Source organism: Sardina pilchardus, chromosome 11 (genome assembly GCF_963854185.1).
Source record: "Sardina pilchardus chromosome 11, fSarPil1.1, whole genome shotgun sequence".
Lineage (NCBI taxonomy): Eukaryota > Metazoa > Chordata > Actinopteri > Clupeiformes > Clupeidae > Sardina > Sardina pilchardus.
Window position 1 is genome coordinate 33465733 of NC_085004.1, and position 19217 is coordinate 33484949.

Below are 19217 nucleotides of genomic sequence, written 5' to 3' on the forward strand. Positions count from 1 at the left end.
AATACATGTGTGAGTGTGTTTGTAGGTGTGTGTGTCTGCTTCTGTGTCTTTGTCTACTTTCGTGTGTGTGTGTGTGTGTGCGTGTTTCTTTGCCTACCTGTGTGTGTGTGTGTGTGTGTGTGTGTGTGTGTGTGTGTGTGTGTGTGTGTGTGTGTGTGTGTGTGTAAGCGAGTACCTCTCCTCAAAGTCGTCCTCGGACTCGTTCTCTCTCTCTGAGGTGGGCTGCTCTGCTGGCTGCAGGGACTCTCTGTCTGGGCTGTAGGCCCCAATGGAGCCGGCGGAGGCGGAGTCACGCTCTGAGGGCTGGAGCCCCTGTAGCCCCGCCCCCTTCCGTTGCACTGTGGACGTCAGCATGGGCGTGGCAAGCTGGCTGATACTGCTGTCGCCCAATAGGGAGCTTTCAGTGACGCTTCGCACTGAACCTGCACCCCATGAACACACACACAGGTAGACAAGTAAGCACACAAACACACAGGTAGACAAGTAAGCACACAAACACACAGGTAGACAAGTAAGTACACACACACACACACAGGTAGACAAGTACTGTAACCGCGCACACACACACACACACACACACACACACACACACACACACACACACACACACACACACACACACAAACACACACGCACACACACACAGGTAGACAAGTAAGCACACACACACACATGCACACACACACACACACACACACAGACACACACACACACAGGTAGACAAGTAACCGCGCACACACACACACACACACACACACACAGGTAGACAAGTAAGCACACACACACATGCACACACACACACACACACACACACACACACACACACACACACACACAGGTAGACAAGGCAGCACACACACACAGACACACACACACACACACACACACACACACACACACACACACACAGAGAAAACACATACACACACACACACACACACACACACACACAGAGAACACACATACACACGCACACATAGAAAACAAATATACAGAAAACACACACAGACAGGTAGACACATACACACAGAGAAAACACACACGGCACACACACACAGAAAAACACATATAAACACAATCACACAGAAAACACATATACACACACACACAGAAAACCGACACACACACACACACAAGTTTCTATCTGTAAATCTATGCCCACAAAGTGCCTTGAGCATCCGCTAAAAGCTTTGAATGTATTATCAAACGTGTCTGTGAGGAGAGAGCATTGAAGAGTGAACCCCAGAAGAGGGCGCTGTTTCTGTTGAGTTGTGTTGTGCTGGCTGTGCTGTGCTGTGCTGACCTGGTCTGGAGCTGCGGCGTGGGCGCTTGGCTCTGGGGCTGGCCGTGCGAGATGACGGCGGGTCCCCAGGCCCTCTGGCCGCCCCAGACTGCAGAGAGCGCTCGTACATCTTCAGCCATTGGCTCCTAATGGACGCACTCACCTGCTTCAAATACTCCAGTCTGGACACAGGAAACAGGCAGACAGACAAGCAGGCAGGCAGACAAACAGACAGACAGACAGACATGGAGAATGAGATTGGCAATGACGTGGGACCTGTAAAATGAACAGCATTCTATGTTGCTATGCAAATGTGGGCATCTGTGTGTTTGTGTATCTGTTTGGGGGGTGCGGTCTGTCGGGGGTGTGACCGCACTCACAGCTGCTGACGGTCCTGTCGCATGAGCTTGAAGCTGAACTCGCTCAGCACTTCCAGGAAGGCCAGGTTGGGCGGTGATGCGCTTCCTTCACCCCCGCCTCCCCCACGCAGGGCAAATCGAATGCCATCTCTAGCGAAGAGAGAGAGGAAGAGAAGTAGCCGGCCAGGTTGGGACAGGCAAGAGTAGAGAACATGGGTAGATTAATACTGAGATGAGGACTAGGAGACCGATGGCCAGAAAACCAAAGACATGTAAGTAGGTGTGTTAGGCAAGGGATGGCAGGCAGCCTGCCACATCCCAGCAGAAACAGACAGACAGGCAGGCAGGCAGACAGACAGACAGACCAACAGGTGATTTTTAGACAACTGACCTACAAGCAGACAAAGAAAGAGGCGGTTGTCAGCCCCCTGGTTTGAAAGACAGACAGGCGGGCAAGGAAACACACTGCCAGGAGGACAGGTACGTGTGTGTGTGTGTGTGTGTGTGTGTGTGTGTGTGTGTGTGTGTGTGTGTGTGTGTGTGTGTGTGTGTATGTACAGTATGCACTGGTGGAGGGTGAGAAGAGAAAAACACTGACAGGAAGACAGGTACATGGAGAGAAGACAGGTTGGGAAAACAAACACAGACAGGCAGCCGATAATCAATAACACTACTGTCAGAGACACAAGCATACACAAGCATACACACACACACACACACACACACACAAGCATACAGACAGACCGGCCGATAAACAGGCAACCCGACAAACCTGAAGACATAAAGACAGACAGTCAATCAATCAGACAGACAGGTAGGGTTGTAAAAGGGTTGTGACAGGTACACACACACACTGGCAGTGAGTAAGTGAGACAAACGCTGATGTAGTGCTGGGAGAGCCTGGGGTGCTCAAATGCTGACAGACACAATGGCAGAAAGATGCACACACACACACACACACACACACACACACACACACACACACACACACACACACACACACACACACACACACACACACACACACACACACACACACACACACACACACACACACACACACACACACACACACACACACAGTGGTGGGACACAGGCATGCAGGGTTCCCACTCTTCTCTAAGTCAGACTTCAAATTCCCTGACTTTTCCTGACCATAGTACAGAAGTTCCATGACCTCCGATATAAACATATATTTTAATTGGATGCTGAGCAGAAAAGAACATTTTAACCAGTCAAACGGATCCCAATGTCCACTCTTGAGCCTACCTCCTAAAAGTTAACTGGCATGAATCAGCCAATCATAGTGTCGGCATTTCCCCGGCATGTTTGCCTGAAGTGACGCCACCAGCCAAGATATTGCATTGTAGAATGTTGCATTTTTAGAGCGGGAAATGTTTCGGGCAAACAAAAACATTAAAGGTGCACCCACACATGAAACGAGAATACACAGCAGGTTTTGGCTATTACATAATTTACATAATTTTATAAACTTCCCTGAAATTTCCTGACTGTGCATGCAAATTGACCAAATTCCCTGACTTTCCCTGACTGGAAATGCCTCTTCTGAAATTCCATGATATTCCAGGAATTCCCTAACCCATGGGAACCCTGGGTATGTGTGTCTGTATGTGTCCGTGTGTATGGGTTTGGTGTGTGTGAGTTTGTGTGTGTGTGTGTGTGTACGCACTGGTGGAAGGTGAGGAGAGGCTTGCGGATGAGGTGCAGGTTGATGCCGAAGCTCATGGCGTGGCGTCTGGCCACCTCCCTCAACTCCACAAACTCCTGGCGCGTGTGCTGCTCATCTCCCAGCGCTGAAAACATCTGAGACACACACACACACACACACACACACACACACACACGCATGCAGGCACGCACGTGCACGGCACGCGCACACACACGCGCACACACACACGCACACACACACGCACACACACACGCACACACATGAACGTTTCTCCTAGGGCTCATGTCAAGTTACCAGCTGTAGCCTATAAGGGTAGACACTTTTAGACACGACCATTAACACTAGAAGCGCCGCGCCGTTCTGACCCACTTATACCTAGAAGCGCCGCGCCCCGGTCATTTGACCGCTTTGACGACCTACTAGAAGCGCCGTGCTGTTGTGAACTACTTAAAGCGCGGCGAGGCGGTCAAATGACCGCTGAGTCCTTAGACTGGGAGGCTTTTACTTACACATAATGATCGCAAGATGGCGCTTCGTGCACGAATGAAATCGTTTGGTCATAAATTCAGTTTGCACTAAGCCATGTCATTCGTGTCAGACCGTGTTGTTGATAATCTGTGGTTGTTTGTTTCATTATGACATACAGCACGTTTGAGTTATCTGTTAATGTATTTGTGTTGATTTGTGTTGTTAAAAACTTTGGAAGAGTTCTTGAACAAACCTTAAGCAAACTTGACTTTCAACTAAAATGCTCTAAAAGTGAATGTGGCTAGTTCTAATTCACTCCCCAAATTCACTTCTATTCATTTAATAGGTAGCCTATGTTCGCGCTGCCGAAAATGATCGGACCTGGTCACCTGGAACAAAGAGCCTAATAGTCTGGTTTCAATTACACAGTAGCCAGGATTTCATGCCGCATTTTACAGGCTACCGTGGCTACTTTCTAAAACAACTTTCATTCATTTAGGGAGAAGATCTAGGGTCTAGCTACATTGGAGGGAGGGAGATAGAGAGAGCTATGCTGAGCAGGCATAGGCGTGAGAAGTAGCATAATTTAAAATAATGAGTGAATGATATTCTCTGTTTTGCGAATGTGTAGGCTATGTTTGCGATGTCTGCTGAAAAAAAAGCTAGGCCTATTGTTTCTACAATTTAAGCTAACTTCTATGTGAATTCGAGATTCAGCATTGAGACACATATTTTCTCCTAGTTATCAAGCAGAGTCGAAGCTCACTGGTTAGAGCTTCGGCTTGATCACCCAAGGGTTGCTGGTTCGATCCCCAACCTATTCCTGACGGAAGTTCTTTTGAACAAGGCATCAATAAAGTAGGCTATATTTATATTCTTTCCGATTCACATAACTACACGCACGCTGGCGAATTCGAACATTCTGAAACGCGCATATGCGATGAAACATGATTGCGCATTCTTCCACGGGTTGCCTAAACAGCCAGCTTACAGCCTAGTCTATGCAGGGGACAGATAGATGGGGTGGGGGTGAGGAGGCAGTTCCTCAATGCCTCGGTGATATCTGTAGCCTAAGTATCCTAGACGAGTGTATGGGGGAGGGGGATGATCGGTTTCAAATAGGCTGCAATGGATAGTGTGTTGTATAGACCCCGAAGCCATTTGCTTTGAGAAAGGCTGGCTAATGAAGTTGTTGGCTGGCTAGCTGGCTCAGCCAAAACCTTAATGCAGCCGCCACAGTTTTCATGACTGATAATGGCTTTAGTTGCCACTTCATGTCTACAGATGTGTATATTGTATTAGATATCAACACACAATGTTATTGAATTGTTTTGGACAACGTTCTGCACGTTTCACTTCAATGTAGACTGCATGCGTTCATTGCGTTGTGAACAGCGCAGCAATCTCTGGAAAGGAAACGGTGGAAGTCGCATCAGTAGGCTAGCTAATAGCCTATCACGTTCAATGCTGTAAATCCATCTGTTCCAGAATATTTGGTTCATATCATCAATCTTTGGTTTTGGTGTTTGTGCAACCGGGCCCTGACGATTTAACAAAAGTCTGAGTAGCCCTACGTAGGAATTAGGAAAGTAGCCTATGTAAGGTGAGATCAAAATCAGGCTACTTTGTTTGCTGCTTTTCCCCATGTCATTTTCATTGGTCGTCAACTCACTGGGAGTCCTGTGTGTCGTAGCAACGAGCACAATACTGATGTGGTGTGTCCAGTGGGAAAATCTCATGTAGGCCTAGTTTCTAGGCTATCGTTTATTTTTTCGCGTGTCACTATGATATAATTATTTTTAGATGCAAAAAGTCTAACTGGCTTTGTCAAAGTTTGTCAGTTGGCGGCAGAAAATGATTGGCTGGCGAAATTATTTTTCGTTAATGGTAGGCCTAAACATATTGCGATTCATCCGTTTATTTCAGATAGGTTGTTATTAAAAACCATTAACAAAAAATAATTGTTCATCGACGTTGAAAAACGGTCAGTAAATTCTATCGATATAAGATTTTGCATTTCGCTCCTGCCGAGATGTGAACACGGGTCTCCGACGCTGCAGACAGGAGTGTTAACGCTGCGCCAATTGACATTATACAAGAAGTGCGTTAGGATAGGTCCTTGACTTGACGTAACTCAGTCAGTCCAGCAAATATGTAAGAAAATGCTTATACATTAGTCTGAGCTTTAAAAGATAGCCTACAAATAGAAGATAAGATGTACAACTATGAATGTACGTAGGCATACGCGCCCTACGTAAATAGGCTACGACGAAAATTACACATGTAGGCCTGTCGCAACGTTTTCAAAACAAACTCGCATTTTACCACTGTAAATCGCCTCCATAGACTATGCCATGTAAATGAAAAATAGTTATTAAAATAAAGCACATATATAATACATGTTGCACATATATAAACGATATGTTTTATGGTAAAATATTATTCTCATGCCCGACTGACAGGAAATCCTTGCGACATCTGCTGTGAGAAAAGAGAATAGCAGCCTGAACAAAAATGGCCGAACGCGAGACAACATAGTGTTGTCACATAAGTGAGCGCAAAATAGCTCTAAACTAGCTTGTACCGGTGTGCTTTTGATCATGTAAAAATTCTGGGTGACAAAACACGCGTATTTAGGAAAAGTCGTGAACGTAGGGTCCTGGAATTTAATCGAGTGAAAAGATTTTTTTTTTTTTGTAATCGCTGCGGTCAAATGACCGCAGCCCGGCAGTTCTAGGTATATCTAGGTCAAACCCCCACGGCGCTTCTAGGAATACGCGTCAGCGGTCAAATGACCGGCGCTTGGCGCTTCTAGTGTTAAGAAACTGCTGCTATGCTTTCATGCTATGCTACTATTTTCTCACGCAGATAGTTCTCTTTTGAAGAGGTCTGCGCTGTATTTCTACTGCACAAGAGGCGTGATCAATAGGCATTGTTCAAATGACTCTGTACGCTTTTGAATAGTCCTTCAACCAATCAGACCAACGATAAGGTGTGTCTTTTGGATAAGGTAGCTTGTGATTGGACCCAAAGGTTGTGGATAGGAAGCAGGGGAGATACCGTAGATGTGCAGGTTTCCAGCCTAAGCTACCAGGCAAAATCCAAATTCGCCAGCAGGTCAGGCAGGGTTCACCCAGCCTACATTTACAGGCTACTTGCGCTGGTATGTCAGTGGGTCTGCTGAGCTACCCCCGTTACTCATACCATTTGTTCACAGTTGTACATGAACTGAAATAACGCCTGCACATTCTGCCCTTTTCATATTTCACATTCCACTGAAGAAGATTTACATTTTCTTCTTTAGATACAGTCATCTTCCTGCATGCCAAGGTCAGGCGCGCACGGTGACGGCACAGAGCTTCATTTCCATAGATCATCCAAGCATTGCACGAGCACACTCCAAATGCTCAAAGACCAAGAAGTGTTATGTTACTGGAGATCACTTCTCAACCGCAGCCAATCAATTCGCATCTCGCCATGCCATTTATTGATCAGCTTTATTGACCAAGAGGCTGCCGAGGTCCTGAAAGGCATCTTTTCACACTGAAGGCATCGCTAAGAAGGCTTTTAATAATGCTAATAACTCCGACCCAGAGGCGCTTGCACACCCACTCACTCCCCGTGCCACTCACTGACTCCAGTTAAACACTCACACACTCATCTCCATAAACATGAGATTATCAGAGATGCAGATAGGAGACTACAAGCGGGGGTCCTCGGGGACGAAGGAACCGCCGTAGGAGCATTTCTCATTGGTAATGATGGCTCATAATTAAAGAGAACTGCTTTCAGAAACTGACAACCGTGAGATGAATACGAGCAAAAACAACAGGAGATGCCTTCAGAACAGATATCGACATGGCTCTGCAAACTACATTTGACGCATTGAGGACCTTCCTCCACAGAGAATTTAGAGTAGTAAAATACTGAAATGATCTTGCATACTGTACAGTAGCTTTCTAGACTGAGACTGACTGGGATTCTGAATTGAACCACAAAGTGGCCAAATTCCATATCTCTCCGATTGTTTGCTAAGCAACTGGACACCAGTGTCAATTTGCTTGAGCAGCTCTCAGTTTATGACTCAACATAGACAACTAACGCCAATCAAATTCCCCACATAGACCACCACAGAGAAAATAGACTGAAACAGATGTGTCCACACACACACACCTGCTGGAGACTGAGACACACAGTCTTGGCACACTCTACTGGACTGATGATTTTGGACTTCCTCAGTGTCTCCTTGATGATGTCGCCATAGTCCCTGTTGAACTGTTGCAGAACAGATGGAGAGACATACACACACACACACACACACAAACACACATACAGAACACACACACACACACACACACACACACACACACACACACACACACATAGACAAAGAAGAAAGGAAAAAAGCTCAGTTTCACATTAACCCTTACCTCTGCTTAAGTTGCCATACATCTTCAATTCAGCATAAGCACAAGATATACTTTAAAATGTTAGCTACCATTAAGGCCCTTCACAACCACATCCATTTAAAACCAGTCTAACGAGGGGACATTAACATCACAAAGAGGACTGTAAGCCTAACCAAACTTTTAATCTTTTGGTCTGGTTTTCAACACGCATCTTTAATCATAATTGTTGTGCCTGTGATAGAATTACATTTCTTACATTTTCTGCCCTACCTCCCTCCCTCCCTCTCTCGCTGCCCCCATTTTCCTCCCTCTTTCTCCATTTTCCTCCCAAACTACCCCCCCGCCCCGATTTTCTTCCCTCCCTCTCTCCCTCCCTCCCTCTCTGCCCATCCCCCTTTACTCCTTCAGCCTTTCCCTCTTTTGATTTCTCTCTTTCTTCCCCTCCTCTCCCACCTTGTTGTAGTACTTGAAGATGTCGGCGGCGGCGTTGAGCTCCAGCACGCCACAGAGGATGAGTCTGCAGTAGGCGGCCAGCTGGCTCCGTCTCCGCTGCAGGGAGGTGATCTTGCCCACCTCCCCCTCCAGGTTCTCCTCCTCACCTGGCCCACACGAAACGACTCACACATCAACGACAATAACACACACTCACACACTATCATCATCATCATCATAATCATCACCATCGTCATCATCAACACACACACACACATCAACAACAACAACAACAGCGTCTAAAGCGAAGGATTAGGTTTTGTGATTAGAACCTATCCACCTCCTCCTTCTCCAGAGACTTCACAGCAAAAGCAAACAAACAAACGAATGGAAAACACGCCAGCTTGTGACTCAGAAAGCATCCCCTTTCCCCCTCTGGTTCTACTCCTGGCTTTATTCACAGCAAAACAAAAAAACAATGACAACATGTGGTATTAAACCAACATGAGACTTGTGTTTGTGGTGTTGGTACTGTATATCTCCACAGCTGTGATTCAGCCAAAGGCACAAGACCACAAGCCCAGAGGTTGTCCTACACCAACTCCACCAATAGACATATCATTTTATGTTGCTGCACCATCTCAGATTTTGTTCAAACTTTGTCTATAACATCAATGGGTCCTAAAACCAAGGCCTGTGAAATAGTTCAGATATTTCACATTTTTCAGACCTGGAAATTCTTTCACTTTTACAGCTTGAAAAACACATGCCATATGTGGGCATTAATGTCTTGACAAATATGTTCCCTAGCCTCCCCAAATGTTCTAGGGTGGAAGAGCAACTCATAACAAGAATGTGTAAACAATTTAAAGTCTGTACTAAATGTCTCTTGACTTTCAAAAGGGCCCTCGATATTGGAAGAATGGGTATTTAAATATATATATATATTTATTCCACTGCTCGGTTGAGTTCCCCATTGTCCTGCGTTCTATAAGGGTGTGCATTAACTTTAGATATACGCACGGCTATGAAGTAGTTCCATTGTTTTTGACCGTATCACACTTGAATATTAATTCGCCAAACTTGTTGTGAAGTTTAAATGCACTGTCACGTTACATACAAGCTGTAAAATACAGACGTTCAGATCATAGTAACGTTTAGCATATGACAGAGGTGTCATTTAGCTAGTTAGGTGGCAGTAGGCTAAGAAAAATAGCAATCTTTCAAAGTTAACGTTCATCAGAATCTTGGGATATGCCAGCTTGACAACGGGAGATTAGAACTAACGACTGGCTTTTGGCCATAGCAACCATCCATTTAGAACTAGTAACCACAGTTTGAGAAATTAGTTGAAATGTGTCTGGGGAAAGTAGTTCTACAAACAAAACAGTTCTAGCGATTAAAACATTTAAATTAGCACCGGAAACGAACACAACGCAGTGGCAACACTTTTCTAGACGGAACGTCCCTCCGCTTCGCGTCGGGCCGTATCACCGTCTAGAACGTGCATTAACTTTGAATAACCGCACGGCGTGTCGTCCATTATCCCGTACATATATGACAGTATGTGTGCACTATATGTCAGTGCGTGTTCTTGACTTGTCCATACCAGAGTTGCTGTCCTCGTCGTCCGGCTCAGTGAAGACGTAGTCCAGGACAAAAGACGCCATCTCGGAGCGGAGCGAGTCATCCGGCACCAGAGCCAAGTGCTTGAGCTCCGGCCTGCCCTTCACAGAGCCCACACTGAACACCGTCAGCACATCACACAGCAGCATGAAGGCCTGGCCACGGACAGGGAGAGAGGAGGAGAGGAGAGAGAGAGGAGGAGAGGAGAGAGGGAGGGAGGGAGGAAGGAGGAGAGGAAAGAGAGGAGGGACGGAGAGAGAGAGGAGAGGAGAGAGAGAGAGAAAGAGAGGAGGGATGGGTAGAAATAGAGTTGGAGAGAGAGAGAGGTGGGTGGTGGGAAAGGCAGAAAGAGAGATGGAGCGAGGAAGAGACAGATACAAAGACAGTAGAAGAGTGGAAGGAGAGAAGAAGAAAAATAAGATGAAAAGAGATTGACAAGGTTTTGCAAAAGTCGTGTGTGTGCGTACAAGTCATGGATTAGAGGAGGGAGTTGACACAAGGCATAGATGAAGGCGGGTGGGAGGCTGTGAGTCATTGACTGGAGTGAGAAGCATCTGCAACTTTATAGTATCAGCAGTGCAATGACACTCCTGTGTGTATAGATTTCAGTCAAATAGTAGTGCGGCTGTGTGTGTGCGTGTGTGTGTGTGTGTGTGTGTGTGTGTGTGTGTCAGTACTGCAACAGTTCACCTGGTCCCTGACTTGAGTATGTCCAAGGGAGAGACAACTCTGGCAGACAATGCAGAACGAGCGAACCTCCTTCTTTAATCTTTTCACCTCCGCCTGATCAACCGCACACACCAGATAAGGGAAAAGGGAGAAATGAACTTGTTAAAAAAAAGACAGAGAGAGAGAAACACAGCCAGAGGTACTTCTCAACCTCACACTCTGTTTGCGTCAGAAATAGAGAAGTACGTAGGATCTGTGAGTTAATCATCAGCAAGTGAGAGAGAGAGGGAGGGAGGGAGGGAGAGTGAGAGAGAGAGATAGACAGAGAAATAGAGAGTGTGTAAGAGAGAGATTGAGAAGGAGGGAGAGATAGATAGAAACAGAAACAGAGAGAGAGAGAGAGAGAGAGAGAGAGAGAATGTGAAGTCTGGAGAAGAAACCTTGTTTGTGGTGGGCGAGTCGGTGTCTGAGATCTTCTTTCTCTCCCACAGGAGGTGGAAGGCTGTGCACTTCAAAGCAGGAACCATGAGCTGGAAAACAAAACAAACCATTATGTGCATATATACAAACACCAGAGATGCCGAGGAGGCAGCCCAGACAAGAGAACGCTCAGCTCAGCTCACAACATGGGGACATTTTAATAAACATCAGTTCACTCTGAGTGAGCTAGGCTTCTTCCCATGTGCCACCATCTTCTATCTAAATGAATATGGTTATATCTATTTATATCTATTCATTAGTTTCCATGTACATAGGTGGGAACAAACGGGACATAAAATATCAGGCACCTCTTTGTCAAAACCCATCGACTGAACTCCTGTTTTCAGCAGAGCAAAACAAGGATCAAACAGCCTCCATGAGCTGAGGTCCATGCAACTGTAATCACACACACACACACACACACACACACACACACACACACACACACACACACACACACACACACACACACACACACACACACACACACACACACACACACACACACACACACACACACACACACAGATAAGGTACAGTAATTTTGAGCTGTCAAGATTTTTTCTTTTTATCTTCTTTCACACACCACGTATGACACTCAGATCTTGTTTACTGATAGCACACTATTTTCAAGACACTGATTCCCACATGTTCAGTCTCACACACACGCACACACCTGCTGAAGATAGAGATCCTCTTCAGGGAGCTGGCAGCAGTGTACACCTCATCCTCATCGGCGGTTCCCTGTGACACACACACACACACACACACACACACACGGCTGTTCATATCTAGTTTCTCCACTCCCTCCGTGTGTGTCCCTGCAGGCTTGGGGTAGGCATCAGTTGGGACACCACTGTGGGACTCATCACACAGACCAGAGTGCAGACACACATGAGCTGAGACACTAAACCACAGGCTAGAATGGTGCAGGAATACCCAGAAAATATAGATGCAATATAATTTAATGCAAAATATGAAGCTCTATAGACCTTCAGGGCAGACAGCACACAGAGTACATAAGTGTGTGTGTGTGTGTGTGTGTGTGTGTGTGTGTGTGTGTGTGTGTGTACCTGTAGCAGGTCATTGTGCACGGCAGAGAGGCGCTCCACCTGCTGGTCCAGCATCTGGCTGAAGGCCCTGTGTGCACGGGTGGAGAAGGCGTAGGGCTCACTGCTCAGCGCAGAGGCCAGGCGTGCACACTCCCGCAGCACACTCTCCTCCGTGTGCTTCTCCACGATCTCACACACCTGACACAGCAGCCGATCCACACTCTGACAGAGGGAGGGAGAGCAGACAGGAGGGAGAACCATTACCAAACACATACTGTACTACTGTATATATACATACCAAATACATACAATACATTATTAGACCAGGTGATACTTTCCGCCATAACCGAATTATACATTTTGCATCATATCTCCTGAACCCGACATGAATACACAGAAAAGGTAATGTCTACCCCTATGTTTTGATGGTCAAGGATTACAATTATACCATATACAACATCATCAACTGTTCAGGTGAATATTTAATGGTGAATTCAGTGACATTGTGGGAAGGAAATCACAGTATCTGAGAACCTAGGCCTTTAATATCATGTCTGTTGCATGTGTGTTGTGTAGAGTTTTACTCTCAATGTAATCCTTTTATTCATTAACCCGGACACTAGAGTAACTGTAAAGAGCATCCAGGGCATCCTTAGTTGGGGGGATTTTCTCCATTCCTCTTCCTTTCTTTGTGAACAATGCAACACGATCTTGACTGATGCTGACTTGGCTGCTGGTGCAAAAGTAGAGGAGAATTGTGAAGCGCTCCACAATGGAAATGACCTCCTCTGGAATGCTTTTTGGAGCCATGGAGAGAGCCATGAAGGCCTCTGTTGCTATGTCATTGGCATTCCAGGTATCCCATGCTATCTTCTTGGCCCCGGTTGCAAATGCAGATAATGTGTCACAGCCAGTGAAGGCATGGAACACAGGAAGGGCCTTGGATTTGTCAGGAGCCAGAGACTTGGCAATCTCATGGGCAGGTATGTATCTGAAGTTCTTGCCAGTCCCAAATGCCATCTACGGCTCCTCAATGTCCAGCTCTGACACATGTGCAATGGCAAGGACCACAACATCTGAGTCCACAGTGCGCAGGGTGATCTTTTTAAAACCTTTTCTTGCACTGCTCTTGCCCCATCCTCTCTGCAAACCGAACAGCATCCACAACAGCTTGCTCTGCTAATTCTCGAGTCCAGTTTCAGAAGGTTGTTGCTGTCCTCTGTGAAGGTGTTTCCCATTTCCTCAATCACGAAAACTAATGCACTCACATGTCTTTTGAATGTCAGCTGGACACCTTTGGTCTGTTCATGATGTCCAGAGACATCTTTACTGCTGAACTCCATGGCATTCTTAAACTCATCAATCAGCCGAGACACTTCTGGTCCAGCAACGGTCCAGCGACAGAGGGAATCCTGGTTTTGCATCAGGCTGACTGCTCCTCCATCTCCTTTCACTGTAGCATTGTTTTGCTCATGTGCTTAATCTATTGCCATTGGTGAAAACACTTTTTGACTCTTTTGTGACTGTGAATTTCCCGGCCAGAAATTCCTTTGCCACACCTGGATTGGTTTTGGAAAGACCTGCCATGTCTTTAACATGAACCTGCTCACTAAATGCAGCGACAAAGTCGCTAAGTTGCCAACACTGCTCGTCCTTTGACATTTGTCACATTTTGTTACACTTTACAAAAGAAGGAGGGCCTCACTCCACCTGCACCAGCAGATGTCTGTAGAGCAGTGCGATGTGCTCGATTATTTGGGAACCACCTCCAGTGTAATGACACCGCGAATACGGACACGTCCGTTTATCATTATCAATTATTATTGTTAAGGGGCCCCTCATTGGTCGAGGCCCCAGGGCTGAAGCCAGGTAATACACCAAATTCATACAATACATTATCAAATACATACCAAATATATACCAAAGACACACAATAATATACATACCAAATACATAACAAATACTGTATACCAAATACATAAAATACACACCAAATACATAAGAAGGGTTTGGTCATGCCCTGAAAGTGTGTGTGTGTGTATGTGTGCGTCTTACCTTCTCTGCGTGGTCATTGCGGCTGTAGGTGCTCAGGTCAAAGTAGAGTGGAGTCCGCAGCAAACACCTCACTTTCCCCACATCTGCTGAATACTGTGTAGGAGTGTGTATGGCATTTGGCACAGAACACACACACAGTAAGAGTCCAACAGCCAACATTATGAGTTACAGATGATGAAAATGACTGTGTGATTGGGAGAATTGTGTGTGAGGGGATATTTAGCATGCCAACCTTTGCCAGCAGTTGTGGGAGAAGAGGTGTGAAATGGGTGGTGATGCGTCTTCTGTCTTGGGTTTGAATCTTCTTATCTTTCATACTGAGGTTCTGGAAAATACACACAAATACAGTTTTCAGGCACGTTAAAAATAAAAACAACACAATTTGAACTTTTACTTGACAGTACATAATATCCTATCCAGATATACTGTATTACAATGGATAAAAAACTCTATATCCCCTGAAAGATCACCCTGTACCTCTTACAGCTTTGTCTATTGTGTACACACTTTTTGCTCATTATGTCAAATTGGTCATTATGTCATTGCTCTTTTTGGCTCATTATGTGAAAACACGCAGCCAACTAAGACATACAACTCAAATCTTTGCTAAAATGAAACACTGCAATCAAAACTCAACAATCATTTTTAAACTACAGAGATAAAGATTTCAGTCAAAGTTTATACAAACTATTCCAAAGATTTTACTGTCTGTTTTTGTCAACTCGCACAGTGCCAATCTACACCAAAAATGTCCTGTATCAGGGGCGCCTGCAGGAATTAATGCATTGGTACGCACACCCATCAAACTTTCTTTTCTCCCTCTCACCTTTTTCCCTTGAGTTCGGCCCACAGGTGGGGTAGCCTCTGCTGCCTGTCTGACCGCGCATATCATCAGCTCAATCAGAGCAGCCTCCTCATCGTCCCCCAGGGCTGATGCGCGCACGCGCACACACACACACACACACACACAAACACACACCAAGCCAGCACACAAACAAGTAAACAAGCTCATTATCTGACAATACTACACTTTACCAACACAACTGGACAGTCAAGAAGCTTTGTCACATGGACTTCTAAACTCAGGGATTAAAGCAAAAACAAATTCTGAGCCTGAACTTTTTTAGACTCGTGCATGCGACTCTATGTTGGTCGATCGATTGGAAACCGGTTTACTTTTTGGAGTGTTTGCACACGACACAGGCCTTGTTTGTGATGTTGGACCCCAAGAAAGGCCAATAGGTGGCAATAGTAGTCCAACACACTACAATATGCTACATGTAGCATTTAGGATTTCTTTTTATATCAAGTTTTGCTGCTAATCTTTGTCTTTGACAGGTTACAAATTTACATGTGTCATGTGTCATGTTGTCAGGATATGTGAAATTGGAAGGCAGGCATTTGAAGAATAAGATTTAGTTGCAACCATTTAAGTTAAGGTATTCAAAAAAAGACAATGATTCTCTTTCTAAAGAGTAACAACAGTGTTTCCCATAGATTAGAAGGCAATGTGTGGTGGTCGCCTCTGACTTTTTATCACTTTGCTTTCACATAATGTGAATTTATTTATTTAATGATTTTTTAACAAGATGTAAAGCATACACACACACACACACACACACACACACACGTGTGTAATTATTTATACATTCTGTATACTGACATTTCTGACATTCATAACAGCAAACGTTATGCAGCTTATAGCCTGTTATTCATATTACAACTCCACCTCTTAAATTCAGCTGTTTGATTGAAGCCTCAAAATATTGTAAACAAAGTAGCATAGTTGGCTAGTTTATCATACTCTAGCTGGTTGGACTGTTCAGTGTCCCCACGTGTGTTTAAGTTTCAAGGTAAGCTCATACTTTTTCTCCTTGGGACAGGCCCTTTAAATCTTAGAGTTGAAAAACATTGGTATTGAGATGGTCAGTCAACTTGAATGCAGAGTTTTAATCAGATGTGTGCACTGCAGCATAGCCTACTAATGATGCTAACCGTATTTAACAATAATTCAGCTAGTCGTCTTCTGTGCGTCATTGCGCTCACGATAGTGAATGTTTTGTTTGGATTAAATGTGCATGTCGAGGGGCGGGTGTCCACTGAGTGCGCACGAGAGCGGGCCAAGGAGAATTCATTTACTTCTATACGGTTTGGTAAAGTTGCACGCATAGTCTACAAAATTTGTGGAAGAACTTATGCTTCCACCCGCAGCGTCAGGTGCATTAGTGCGACCGCGCTTCCAGGGATGATCTCGTTATGGAGACAGACGCGGTATGCACGAAGGGGAGTCTGTGTCTGTGTCTGAGTGTGTGTGTGAGTGTGTATTAAAGGGTGCGTGACGCGTGAGTGACAGAGAGGGAGAGCAGGGAAAGGAAATTCAGCTTAACGAATGCTGCGTGTTTTTCAATAGCGTTAACAAATAAATAATATTTTAAAAAATGAACGCAGTCAATGGCCGCACGCCGGAATTCCGGCACGGTGCCGGAAAACTTTAATCCCTGTAAACTGGACTATCTGTAAATCCATACAGTGATTTTCTGCAGATATACTGTATCAGTAGACTGAACAATTAGCATGCTAGATTCTATAAGTGAGGGTGGCAGTGAGGTTCTATACATGATGAGAGGAGCAGTGAGGTCCTATAAATGAGAGGAGCTGTGAGGTTCTATACGTGAGAGGAGCAGTGAGGTTCTATACTGTACAAGAGAAGAGCAGTGAGGTTCTACATGTGAGGGGATCAGTGAGGATCTATACGTGAGAGGAACAGTGAGGTTCTATACATGAGAGGAGCAGTGAGGGGATCAGTGAGGTTCTATACGTGAGAGGAGCAGTGAGGTTCTATACATGAGAGGAGCAGTGAGGGGATCAGTGAGGATCTATACGTGAGAGGAGCAGTGAGGCTCTACATGTGAGGGGAGCAGTGAGGTTCTATACATGTGGGGATGAGTGGGGTTTATTGGTGGTGGTCTCTGCATTCTCACCCTCCTCTTCGTCTCTCTCCTGCAGCAGCATAGATGTCATGGTGTCCCAGTCCCTCAGCTCGGTCCCAGCCACGTCCCACAGGCTGTCCAAAATGTACTCCCCATGCTCATGATACTGGGGGTGGGGGGATGGAGAGAGAGAGAGAGAGAGAGAGAGAGGGTAGAACGAGAGATAGAAAGAGAGAGAGAGAGAAATCCAGAGAAACATCAATTCTGAATTAAAGCAAAAGCACAAAGCCTTGTTAATTTAGACATAAAGGTAGATTTATACAGTATGTGCAGTGCATTTTTATGTAAATCAATCAAAGTCTTAATCCTTTTATCAATTCAATATCCCATTATTCAATAAGACAATCCCAGCTATCCAACATCCTGATAACTCAAACACCGCTTTATTTCTCACACCATCACCCTATTGCATCACCGTGCTAATCGACTATGTCACACACTTGGCCTTGAGCTGGAGTAGAATTCCGAGTGGGTGGAGAGTGAGCTAGATATCTCACCAAGACACGAAGACACACTGCTGTGTGGGCACCCCCGGTCGTGACTGAGCGGGGGAGAGTGAGATAAGATGTGACTGGAAGATGGGGTACCTTGCTCTGACTGATAAGATGTGATGGGATAATGGGGTATCATGGTAGAGATCCCAGGATATCCCCACTCTGATTTTTCACTAACTTCACTGCCATTAATTCAAGACGGAAGAGTGGTAATTTCGTTAAGTCACATTTGACTTGAACTGAATACATTGGATGGTCATTGCAATTAGCTAATCACAGAGGATGTCATTAATTGCGCCTTGCTCTGAATGAGTAGATGTGATGGGAAACGGGGTACCTTGCTCTGAATGAAGAAGTTGGTGAGCAGGTTGAGAAAGGTCTCATGGCGCTTCTCCGCCCCAACTTCTTCAACGATCTTATCCACCTCAGTATAGAGACTGGACCAACAGGATCAGCGTGAGTGTACACACATAAACACACACACACACACACACACACACACACACACAAATGACAAACTGTCCTCATGCAGTTGCATTACAATCAATCATTTAGCACATCTGCACAAAACAGACCCTGAGTGCACTGCCACTTAACCAGCTATGGTGCCTGGAGGTAAGAGAACTGGATTAACTCAATAACAAATCTGGTGTCTGGATCCACACCAAATCAGGATGGGGTCCAAGCCGGACTTGGCAGCAAGTGAGCAAGCATTTACAGTGGAGGGCAGGGGGCTGACCTTACATGTAAGAGGTTGAACTGAGGATATCTGTGTTGAGGAAGCTGAGATTACATGTGTTAGATGCAGCTGCTCTAACATGTGTTAGAGGAAGCTGAGCTAGCAGAAGACAGTAATGAGGAGCAAAAAAACTAAACATTGGTAGAGGAAACGATGTAAGCGCAGTTCTATGAGTTTCGGATGACCGCCAGAGGTGGTGCTTTAAGCACCTGGTGGTGACCACCTGCTAAAGCACCACCTCTGGTGGTCAGGAGAAACTAAATAGAGCTACGTTTACAGTTGCTAAAGGAAGTTGAGATTTTGGACAGTTAACTCAGTAACTGCCATTGACGTCTTTAAACGTCAATTTAGACACATACGTTGACTGCCATTGATGTCTATAGACGTCAATTGCATTTTTCAACGGGGAGGGCTCATGGGTGGGCTTGGGAACAATCTGGCAGACTGTAAGAAGCGATCGCTTCGGATCGAT

General features: G+C 45.4%; 1 protein-coding gene across 1 annotated transcript in view; it reads right to left on the reverse strand.

Annotated features, from left to right (window-relative positions):
• The window catches only part of LOC134095987 (cohesin subunit SA-1), a 38953-nt gene that overhangs the window by 7448 nt on the left and 12288 nt on the right, over positions 1-19217 (reverse strand). Inside the window, exons 13-29 of the mRNA XM_062549716.1 lie at positions 18344-18443; positions 17504-17618; positions 15349-15452; positions 14755-14847; positions 14523-14615; positions 12489-12689; positions 12092-12159; positions 11724-11811; positions 11376-11465; positions 10957-11049; positions 10250-10421; positions 8662-8807; positions 7973-8074; positions 3332-3465; positions 1663-1791; positions 1304-1464; positions 176-422 (exon numbers count right to left, since the gene is read on the reverse strand). Of these exons, the coding sequence (XP_062405700.1) occupies positions 176-422; positions 1304-1464; positions 1663-1791; positions 3332-3465; positions 7973-8074; positions 8662-8807; positions 10250-10421; positions 10957-11049; positions 11376-11465; positions 11724-11811; positions 12092-12159; positions 12489-12689; positions 14523-14615; positions 14755-14847; positions 15349-15452; positions 17504-17618; positions 18344-18443 (2136 nt within the window). The remainder of the gene's footprint in view (positions 1-175; positions 423-1303; positions 1465-1662; positions 1792-3331; positions 3466-7972; positions 8075-8661; positions 8808-10249; positions 10422-10956; positions 11050-11375; positions 11466-11723; positions 11812-12091; positions 12160-12488; positions 12690-14522; positions 14616-14754; positions 14848-15348; positions 15453-17503; positions 17619-18343; positions 18444-19217) is intronic.